This window comes from Pararge aegeria, chromosome 10 (genome assembly GCF_905163445.1).
Source record: "Pararge aegeria chromosome 10, ilParAegt1.1, whole genome shotgun sequence".
NCBI classification, from domain to species: Eukaryota; Metazoa; Arthropoda; class Insecta; order Lepidoptera; family Nymphalidae; genus Pararge; species Pararge aegeria.
Window position 1 is genome coordinate 14,948,843 of NC_053189.1, and position 12,368 is coordinate 14,961,210.

Genomic DNA, 12,368 nt, shown 5'->3' on the forward strand with positions numbered 1-12,368 from the left:
CTCACAAAGACACTTTTGTGTCTTGCAATAAGGTAGCCTGATGATGCTGATAGAAAGCCTATCTGAGAGACACATTAGCTGTTGGAAGAGAATGGAATAAATAAGTTTTGAAGACAGGGGACTAAAAAGTGATTACTTTATTCTATTCAATATCATTCAATATTTATTTATATCAATACGAGTTGTTCATAACAAATTCAACAAATACCTATTCTCGTATCTATTGACCTACTAAAACATTACTTATCAATGTAATAACATTTTCGACATAAGTGCCCGTTCCCCCTTTCCAGGGATATGTAACTTTATGTAAGAGCACCAAGTTCGACAAACTATCGTTAGGGTTCGAACAGTACTGACTGGCAGAGATCCAGAGCACTTCGTGGTATTATTTGGCAAGTGTTTGACGCCTCGTATTTTTACTTCTACGCTATCCACTTTCCAATAAATACTTCCCGTTTCTTTATTACGTTTCCTGGGGTGGAACTTGGCGTCGATGGGTCAAGTAACTACAGATAAAAATAAAAATACATTTATTATAGTAATGTATTGTCGGACTTAGCAGCAGATAGCCCAGCTGATGTTAAGTCGAAAACTTCGTCCATAAACAGAGCATTACTTCGCAGAATATGCAAACGCGTCCTGAAACGTGCAACCCTGTGCCCATCAACCGGAGGCTCAAGGGTTAAGCCTTATGTTCCAGCAATTACACCGGCAACCACGCAGACTAGACACAGCATTGCAAAAATGCTGCTTAACGGCAGAAATATGCGTGGTGGTAGTACTTCCCTGGATAATCTCTGTCACAAAAAGCTCCACTAGTACTACTAAAATTACTATTTTAAGTAGGCTTACTTTATAGGCACTATTTAAAGATCAAATTTTCATAGTATTTCTACCACCGGTTCCAAAGGTAAATTCAGAGAAAAAGATTGCAAGAAACTCAGCTATTGCTTTTTCCAACATCAAGATTCTATTTACAGTTTAACGGCAATTATCTTCTCGGTATTTATCTTCTCTATGCAGAACCCACGGCTTCCTAACTACCTATGATATATATCATATCGTATCGAAATTTATCAATAAGTAATTGTTATACAGAATCTTCAACTCTCAATTGGTAGACCCAAAATTTCTTTCACAGTCATGTTAATGTTCAATAAAAAAAGATTCTCTAACCTATAAATGATTCCTATACTTATCACAGAGACTAGTAAGAGTTACTTAGCTTAAGCAGTCCCTTAAATATTGAAATGTTGGCGACAGTGAGCTACAATCAATCTACAGTCAATCTACGGCGCTACTGAGTTAGGGAATACGTAACTTAGTATAGTTCTACAAGGATATGCATGTTAAAAGTCGTGAACACTGAGCGAGGTGACAAATAATTAGCATTTGCACTGTGGAAGACTGGCAAATCTCCACACGACTCTAGACTGCCAGAATATATTAGCAAGTGCTTAGCGCCTTGTGCATTTACTTTGCAAAGCTTGGGATTAATTTACGTGAGCTGGGGTTTGAATGTAAGCATTATAAAGCTAGTGTATCTGCCTCCGTAAATCCTTTATGCATAGTCGATTTATACAGAGGATTTATAATCGCTATGCATGTAAACGGGGCAGCACTATTAGAACCCAACATGGCTTTACCGCAGCCATTCTGATTGATATTAACAATTTAAATAAAACAAACACTTTCATCGAGAGCCTACAGCAGTCCACTGTTGGACTAAAGGCCTCTACCGATAGGAGAGTCTGCCGAAAAATCACAATAAATTATTTTCCACGCAAAGTAATTTATAAATCATGTCTGCACACGCCAGCCATCCTAATAAAAAGAAAGAAGCAATACACCATACTATTTTATAAGACTAACAGAATAAGAATAGCCTTAAAGAGGATAAATCGAATTTATTAAAACATTACCTCGATACCTGTAGATCAATTTGGCTTCGGAGAGATTTTTACTGACTTAATACATAAAATTACGCTAGCAAAAAATAACAATACAAGATAATAAATCGTGCTCCGCTGTGTTTCTTGACACTGAAACAGCTTTTGATTCGAATAAGTCTGATATGACAGTCTTAATTTATTATAGACAGAAAAATGCTACAAAATGCAATGCTATTGCATTCGCAAATATCTTGGAATCATACAAATAGAGCATTCAGAGATTTAACGCAAGAAGATGCATACTCTTAAAAAAAATAAAAAAGCTGATATAAAAAGATTTTCTTGTTAAAGATATAAAAGCTGGAGTTCCCCAAGGTAATATTATAGGTATCTTTATATTTTAAGCACCTACGATATTCCAGAATGAGAAGATAATAACATTTCCACTCAAGCTAATGACATAGCCATTATGGTTGTTGGGGCAAACATCACGAAATAATATGTTTTATTTAAATGGACCAATAAATTGCGAATAAAGAAAAATAAAACTATCAATTCAATAGTTTCGTAAGCTCGATGCATAATATTATATTTCCAAATATTGTAATTCAGTTAACGTTTTCTTAAATGCTTTAAAAAAATATTATTAAGGCCAAAGAAATTTCGCAAAGACTGCTAAATTTAGAAGTATGCACGGTTGGAGCTATAATTTAAAGACCTTAAGTTACATTATACTCTGAGCTTACAGTTACAATCACAACACCACGAATCTGAGTGTGCAAATGTAATACCCTTTCTGCCCTGATCGCTGCAATAAGCTGCGATAAGCACGGTAAGATTGCATCGTAATCGACATTTGTTTAGCCAAAACATACGACCCATACCGTCAAATATTAAGCGACTTTGTCCGCGTTCAATTTGTAATAAGTACTTACTTCATCACAATTTGTATACAAACTTTCATTTCCTATTTTACGCCATATTACGTGCTGACAATGAGACGCATGACGTGAACGGCGAAGCTTCTAGTGCTTGAAAGAAATATTTAAAAAATATACCAAACATGCCACAGAGCAGCAGCGACGGACATAGCAGCTACCGGTACATAGATTCATATCGCCCGAAAACTTGAAACATAACTTTACATAAGTTTTCAACCCCCATTTCATACCTTTGAGGGTGGGTTTTAGTAAAACGTTTTCTATGTAGATAAGATCACTTTAAGATACGGGACTCATACAATCCACATTTCTCTCCTTAGCCATAGATTTCTAAAATAAAATTTTACCCACTCTACCTGTCACTCTGAAATCGGTTCAGCCGTTCAAAATATTAGACCGTTACTAAATTATTAAGACACACAAAAAGTTTAAAAACGGTTGTTTGGGTTATGCTGTCGTTCAAGTTATCATCCAAGCAAACTAATATATTATTATTTAAGCCGACTGCTATTACGCCACAGTGCGCAAAAGATGTGGCTCCCTGGTGCGAAGATTGCGGGGAGCACCAACAGCTTTCTGAAGATGATTGCTAGCAGGTTTGACTACAGGTTTTATTTTATTTTTTTCCTGGGCCTGTCTCCGTACTTGGTTGACCGTCCGTTGTACGTGTTTGACTATAGGTATTTGAATCACTGCTGTACCTAATATTTAAAATGGATTTGAGGGCAGTGATTCGCATATGCAAATATTATTTCCTTTAAGTAGTATAGAAGTAAAAAAAAGCTAGCCTTGATGCCTGAAATCACAGAATTCATAACATACAGAATCAGAACATTTAGACTAACCGCCTGTTCGAGAAACACTACTAAAGTGTAGTAGTTCTTGATGCTTCAATATAAGTCGTGTACACGGTTTCGGTATGTTCTTAATTCTGTGCCATGTACTTAAAATACTATTCCTAATTATGAAACAGTTATTTTTAAAATCGCAGACAGACACTTACATTTTATTTATTTGATAGATACTATTACAGCTTCGACAAACAATAAGGAAAATATTGTTCACATTTTTCCCTAACTACTATTACATATTTTCGATAATGACTAATGAAGTAATGAGGTAATGATTCCAAAGCATCGGAGTAAACAACACGTATATTATATACATAATAAGTATACTTACTGGTCCATGTTATATAGGTAGTTTGATTGAATACGGGAGCGTTGATACGGACTAATCAACCCGACCATCCTATCCCATTATCGTAGGCCTCGCCTCGCAAGCTGCCTCCTTCTCATTTTCTTCCAAACTTTGGGCTTTCCAATTCACTTACCACACAACCTCCAATTCACTTAACACGCAAGCGCTCTGGTTTACAGTTATACCTAAGAGTTATACATAGGGTTGCCAACCGTACTCTAATAAAGAGTACTGTAAATTTTTACTCTCTGTCATGTGTTCTCTATAATCTGTAATACTAAAAGTGTACGCTTAAATACCTAATTGTTAAAAAACTGTTCTCTGCGAATGTTCTTCTTTAAAGTGCCAATATCTATAAATTGATTGTCTGTGACAGCCTAATCGACGGACAGAACAAATTATAAGCGTTACAAAACCGTGCCATGTGGTGACGGCAGATCAAAACACAGTTGTCACCGTGTGTCTTTCCGAGGGTTTCGCACCAGGCGACTATAGAAGAATATGACTGAGAACGGGCAGCAGCTTTCTCTGTGCTACTGCTACAATCTTTTGCGAACGTGGTGATTATAGGCAAACCCACCCGGAGAAGCCTTTAGCACAGCAGTGGACTGTTATAGGCTGCCGATGATGATAATAATAAATGACACGTCAATTTAAAATATAAAAGATGATTTAAGAACATATGTGTTTTGAAGTACAAAGTCAGGGATAAATTAGATAACTTTGTAGATAGAATGGTTAAATCCTTTTCCAGATGGTATAATCTGTGGAAATACGAATCTTGCTTCATTCATTATTACTTACCTACCGTTCGTGGACCCTAAAGGGATCCCAACGCCCTCGCGTAGTTAAATCCCGAATAGGGTAGCCTCGCCCTCGCTCGTCTAAGCCCAAAGGGATAGGTGAAGCATCCGGTGTCCTAATATATTTATATCCACTCGTTAAAATTTGAAATGGATATTTCACATATGGACCTATGACGTCAACCGGGTCATTATTCAACATCTATGCAATCGTCCACGTTTGATTGTATTTTTTTATGTGTTACGGGAACCCTTTGTTTTATCTGGCTCAAAAGTATCCTCTGTCTGTCTCCAGGTTAGAAGGCAGTTTATTTCCATGCAAAATTTTTAGTGTTAGTGTTTCCATTATGTCTGATTAGTGATTTAAATTTTGGTCTTACAGTTTTAGGCCTTATCTATCCATATAATCTAATAAAAGATTACGAACCACCTAACTGCCTTTTTTTCTTCTATAGCCGAGCGTCGCGATGCTGTTAGCGCTGATAGTCTATATATTATAAAAATGTTATGTTGGTTTGTGTACGCTTCAAAAACTCAATAAGTTCTGCATCAAGGATTTTTTTTATATATTTTTTGCATCAGTCACATATCCGCGAGTCTTTTATATCCACGCAGGCAGTGGAAGAACAAAAATTTTGTATATCCACAAGTATTGCAAAATTATACTTATATGTAATGTACTCTTTGTTTCGTTTCTCATTTATCAACCATTCCATTAAAATGTGCCACAGCGAAGCGTGGCAGGGTACCTACAACTAGTTATTTATAAATAAAGAATAAACGCAACTGCTCCCATAAAGCTAAATATTTTAAAAATGAATGCTCTCTTATATCAGAATTGTAATCCTTATTTTAGTAATTACAAGGAATATCGAAGAAAACTATCATTTTAAAATCATACATCAATAAGCAATGTTACCGCCACTGCAATAACTCTCAGAACATTATTATCGATGCTCGAAACAGACTTAATTATGCGGTTTGGTGTTTTCGAACCGGCCGAGAATTGTTCAACTAAATAATATTTATAAGTTTCCTTCCAAAGTACCTACCTACGGAACTCACGATGAGTCTGACTCGGCTATATTCAACAATAAGATACGAAACCCTTTTAATACCACACACTGAATTATATTGTTATCAAACTCATGGGTTAACATTGATAACTAGGTATGACAAGTATTCTAAGATAACCTATATATAATACCTAAGTCAAATGTAGGAAAATTATACTGCGGAAATTGCAAATAGAGATAATTATTAAACTTTTCTTATTTTCTTACTAGCTTCTGCCCGCGACTTCGTCTGCGTAGACTTCAATTCTGAAAAGTCTAAAGCTTCGCGCGTTAATAATTTTTAATCTTACTACGAGAGATCGGTATAGAAAGTACATTTCCGTTTCCATAGCATAGGTGACATGCATACCAAATTTCAAAGTTGTCTGCCGCGGATTAGCTCGTAAACAATTTTAAATTTTCCCTCGGGAACTACTTAATAATTACAAAAGGTAGCCTGTGTTTTTCTCCATGTCAAAGGCTATATGCATGCCAAATTTCATCCAAATCCGTTCAGCCGTTTTTGCGTGATTGAGTAACAAACATCCACATTTTCACATTTGTGATATTTAGTAGGATTAATATCCTATATATTTTTTTGTCGTACTGATCATTTTTAACTAAGAAATTAACTTTTTTTAAATAGAGGGTAGTTCAAGGCATTTGATGCCAAAAAAAATATTATAATAGTCTAGTAAGAGCGGGAACTGGCGTTGTGAACCGCCAACCCCGCTCCAAACCCCACCATTTTACTCCAACGCCCTCATTCCCTCTCTCCTATAAGACCGCGGAGGCCTCTGCTCAGCAGTATCATTCATATGAAGAATTTAAAAAAATGTTGTGTGCGAACATAGCGGACCAATGTGCGTTCACCTTAACAGCGTAATGTGACGCGGGACAGTTAAGCTGATTAAAAAAGACACTGTTAAATGAATTACCACTCGTAAGGATTCGGCCAGTGCATTTAAAATGTCGGACCTTGAAAACCACAGAATTAAGAACATCCAGAACCCTCACTCGGCTAATATTGTATGCGGTGCATTGTGTCTAAAAACACGCCCCGCGCACGTTTCAATTCACACCCGCGTAATGATGCTCACAAACTGTCCCAATTTCCCCATTTTATGGTATTTTTTTTATAGGTAAAATAATTACTGGCATCTGCTAAATAGTGTGAAGTTACCGCCTATTCAAAAACACTACTAAAGGAGTGGTTTTGGGTGCTTCAATATTAGCAGTTCTCAATTCTATGTTGAAAACAAGTGCTGTTAAGCAAAGAACACAGTATAATCTAACCCCCATAATAATAAGTAATCATAATAATAAAAATCTAAGGCTATTTTATTAATAAACATAGTATAAGGTCGAAATAGTAAAGCAATGTTTTGACACACTTCAACTGGCAGTGCCTTTAAACGTTAGAACGTGGCAATATACTGCGTAAATATACCAATCTTATACAATGTTTATTAATAAAATTAAATTCTTTTGTGCAACATCACAGCTAATGTTATATATCTGGCGGCTGACAAAATTATTTTGCATACAAATAGCTTGCATTTTGAAAATGGAATAGAATACTGTTTATCCCCGAAAAATAAACGTAGTTCGCAGGATTTTCAAACAACCGAAACAGTGGACAAACTCGCAGGCAGAAGCTAGTAATCAAAGTCAAAGTCAGATATTTCTTCATTCAAATTAAGTTACGAACCTTCAAACGCGCTCTGATGTACGGAGAACCCTACATCCAAACATAGCTGGACTTTCAAATATTCATTAATTTTCACTATCCAATGTAAGTAAGGCTTCGGCGTATCTTTCGTGGAGACCGAGTTCGAGCACGCACCACTGACTGCTCGAAGTTATGTGCGTTTTAATTGGTGCTCATTAAATATAACTTGCTTTGAACGGTGAAGGAAAACATCGTGAGGAAACCTGCATGCCTGAGAGTGCTCCATAATGTTTCAACGGCGTGTAAAGTCTACCAATCAATGTGGTAGACTACGGCCTAAGCAGTGGCGTGCATAGAGGGTATGTACAGGGTATGCAGATGATATAAAATGAAGAAAATCTCCCGTAAGAGTTATAAATACTTAAGGTTAGGCTTTTTATAACTCTTACAATGCCAATCCCTAAGTTTTCTATAAGTCGTACTAGAGATTTTCTTCATTTTATATCATCTGCATACCCTGTGCATACCCTCTATGCACGCCACTGGGCCTAAGCCCTAAACCCTTCTGTTGGCCGGTAATAGGTTGCTGATGATCACCATCTGCATCGATATTTAGCAGAACCCTTTGACATTTATTTCCACTTTTGTTGCAGGACGCCGTATCGCTAGGCGGGGGAGTGATTGGTGCAATGCATATTCCGGAGAAATGGTTCCCCGGGACCGTGGACCGCTGTCTCAACTCGCATAACATTATGCATGTGCTTGTCGTGCTAGCCGTGTACTCCATGCACCAGGTAATGAATATAATTACGTACCTAAATAACTGAAAATACACTATCATTATCAACCTATTAAAGGCCCTCTATAAGGCTGCCAGTCCACCGGAGCGGAGCGAGGCAGCGGAGCCGAGAAACTGAGAAATATTAACCAATAGGATTGCACAAAATCTCCGCTACTCTAAAGTGAACCAGACACAGTACGAAACTGCGCTCCGCATTAGTCCGTTTCTCGGCTCCGCTGCCTCGCTCCGCTCCGGTGGACTGGCAGCCTAAGGCTCGGCTCTCCTCCCCGAATGAGAATGGTTTAGGTCGTGGTGCAGCCATTGTGCTGGCTCAGTGCGGGTTTGTAAATTCACAGGCCTGTTTAAACATTATGGAGAACTCTCAAGCATGCAGGTTTCCTCACGATGTTCTCCTTCACCGTTGAAGCAAGTGATATTATCCTCAATGATTGTCAACGCCGTGAGGAGACGGTGCGAGAAGAATAAAAAGACTAAAACACTAATTTGTTACCTAGTGTTTAGTTTCCCATGTCAAGATTCCGGTTAATATAGATCTAGCATGTAAATGTTTCGTCAACCGAGTCTCGATCTAAAATCAGCATACTAGAAAAAAGTGTATGAAAAAAAATTACAATTGCTGTAATGACGAAATATACCTGAGAGTTCATAAATTCTATACATGCAGTCAACAATATGCACTTGGCCAGCGACGTGTCATACGGCCTAAAGACTTCTCTTTCTAAAAAGGGAGTCCCGGGCCTTAAAGTGGGCCCGGTTGGAGATGAGTATGAAGCCTGTGCCCATAAAAGATGATATTGATGAACATGATTGTAATTTAATTTCCAGGTGACCACAAAAGACCTCGCATGGATGTCTCGCATAGACTGCCGCGCGCCGCTTAGGACCCTTTGACGCATGCCGCTGCCTTTAAACATCGTGACCGCCTGACTCCTCACATCGCCCAAACCTACGTTAATACCAATTAAGTCGTGATAATGATTCCGATCGCAGGCTGACACCGACAATAGATTCATGTTAGTAATGTAGAAGGTACACGTTAATACGTCATGTGACATTAGTGACGTCATTGCTCTCTACGGAAGACTACTTTCCATTAAAGATTTAAATCGTTATATATGCCCTCTTTTTAAGGTGGCCCTAGCCAAATATCGCCTTAGTTTAATAATCTACACCTAAATCTGAAACACAACATTTTTGTTTTGATCCTTCCCCAATTCGGTTTTGCAGTAGGGGAAGAATCTTCCGGAAGGTCCATGTATAAAAAATGGCATGTTAACTATAATAAACGTACTGAGGCAACTCTACCCTTAATTTATGCGGATAAAAGATTTACCCAATTTACGGAAATATTTAGTCTAGTTGTTCCGAATGTAGCTTAGAAAATACATTAAATAACGAACTGAATACGCCAATTTCGACACAGTATTTATTGCAGTATTTTACTCGTATGCCGTTCATCTAATTGAAATTTACCGTAGACTAATCTAAGGAATTAAAACCGATTGACACTACAAAAGAAAGGTTCAATTTTTTGAGCATATCTTACGATTTAAGTCTTTGCTTTTGCCTTTCTTTCTCTGTTGTGCTTTGTTTCTACACCTTGTTTTAGATACGCGAGATACTGTTATATACAAGGTGCCAGCTGTATAGCTGGTCATAGACAAAAATAAAGCTTTTATTATTAAGGACGAGCTCTATCTTACTAGGAGAATAACTTTTGTAAGGACATTTCTATTAGGGAAACGAAAAAATCTGCCTCTTAAACTTCTATTCAAAACATATCCACGCACTTTTAGTAATTGCATTGCAAAATACTGTTTCAATTAAATATACCTCTAGTATGAAAATTAATATAGGAAACTTAAGACTTTTTAGTTAATGTTTGAATATTTAAATTAGTTTTAACGTTAAAAACATAGAATACATACAATAGTTAGTCGACAATATAATGGCCTATTTTTTGTTTTCCTCCAGCAGATCGTTGATATACCCTTTTTAATTGTTCATACAATAAAAGCCACACTCAAATTGTATTTAACTAAATAGTGATTGGTTATTAATAGGTATTATAATAGTAGAGATAAGATAACGAGTACAATTAATAATATTGTCTTAAGCGATGCTTAATGAGATGGAAGAGAGCAATGCTTGGTGCTTCGTTTTGTAATGGAAGCCGAATGACGATAATCGTTTACAAAAATGGCTGCCGGCGCTGAGTTAATAAATTGATATTGAATTTAATGGTTGAATGTAGCTTAAAGAACTAAAAAGAGGAAAATTAAGGTTCTCGCCAGAATCATTCGCTTCACAAACTTTGTTCTACGAGCACTCGTTGCAAAATCGTGTAAACGCAAGCGCATTCATTTGGGAATCAAAAATATATTCGCGGGCACAATTTTAAGGCTTCGTTTATCTAAACGTATTAACCAAACTTGATTTAGCGAACATTCGATGCGTGGGTATCACACTAAAGGTTTGCTGGCGAACCAATATACAAAAAATCTTTCGCAAGTAGTAACTGTTTGTTGAACGAATGTACTTATGTGACAAACGTTCGCAATCAAAGTCCTCGCAAAACGAAGTTGGAAGTAATGAGTAATCATTATTTGTTATGAATGAATGTTCTAAGTTGCATTATGAGTTTTAAATAAGTTATAGACAATTGGGGCCTATTTCGATACGAAGCAGCTACTGAATGCGCCGCTGGTTAAATTTGACACAGGATCGAAGAGTTTCGAAAAGTCCATTAAGGCGTCTTCCGGCAAAGATTATGATTGATGTGATGTGTGTCACAAACAAAAACCTTCCGTAGGCTTACTCTAATTAGTTCTAATTATATTCACTAAGTATTATCCTAAAAATCGCCCTTGTGATATTTCCAAGGAAAACTTAATACGCTTTGTATATTTGAAGGCATTGAAGGAAGGCAGGATTATGTAGGATTGATAGTGGAATAACAGTTCTAGACAGCTCTTAGTAAACATTACGCTCGGGCAATATAACATTTGTAAACAAAAAATCTATAGTAATGAATTTGCAACCCTAGAAGGAGTTTGACTACCGTCAAAAAAATTTTAAAGCAAATCTTATATTAAAGTTCTGTTAAGTAAAGTTAAGTTAAATTCCGCTGGTAAGTGATGCGCTGAAGCTCTAGAGATAAAGGAAGATTTAGGTGACTACATTGCTTCTTGGCTCGCTCTGCCGGTCCAGATTTCTGAGCGACGCGGCAAGTTGGGACTCGAGTTGGTTTATATGTGCGATTCAGCTGCGACTGTCGCTTCTAACTTCGTCGACTGCCAATAATTGTGCAACGTAGGCATCGTCTGCGTCTGCGATCGCTTTGCCTTTACATTACGCCACCAGACGCTGCAATAAGAACCTCGTTAGAGATCTCGGTAAAAACTCAGTTTACTGATTTTCTATGATTTGTGCATGTAACAAACGTTAGCTCATAAAATGTAGTGTCAATTTTTACATCACCAAATGCGCTAAAAGTTAAGTTAAAAGTGCGTTAGGATTTAAAGTTGTTTTCCGTTTTATCTGTTACCATGGCTGTGTTACCTGTACAGAAGGAATCAAATAAATGAGTATGATCATCCGTTTCAGTTACGAATTTCAATCAACTCTACCTGGCCAATTAGCCCGTCATATAATATGCATTTCTGTAAATAACTAAAACACAAATGAAACAATTTCTCTCGACCACAGCACGATGACTATAATAAAATAATTTATTGTCATTATAATTGATTTTTAATAAATATAAATTGTATTTTTAAGATTTTTTTTTAATAAATAATAACTATGGTAAGATCAATTCATTTGTATTATATATTCTGAATCTTAGTTGTAAGTAAGTACTTTTGTCTATGTATTTTAGGCATTAATTTAATATGTTCTTATTTAAGGTATATTATAAAATATCGCTTGATATTATAATATAAATCGACATAATTATAATGAAAACTGTCCAATTTCTATCACTTAAATGTCACGGAGG

At 36.7% G+C, this 12,368-nt stretch overlaps 1 protein-coding gene across 1 annotated transcript in view; it reads left to right on the forward strand.

The window, feature by feature from the left end:
* The window catches only part of LOC120626823 (progestin and adipoQ receptor family member 4), a 48,951-nt gene extending 37,144 nt beyond the window's left edge, over nt 1-11,807 (forward strand). Inside the window, exons 4-5 of the mRNA XM_039894584.1 lie at nt 8,220-8,360; nt 9,194-11,807. Of these exons, the coding sequence (XP_039750518.1) occupies nt 8,220-8,360; nt 9,194-9,259 (207 nt within the window). The 3' untranslated portion in view covers nt 9,260-11,807. The remainder of the gene's footprint in view (nt 1-8,219; nt 8,361-9,193) is intronic.
* Nucleotides 11,808-12,368: the final 561 nt, after the last annotated feature.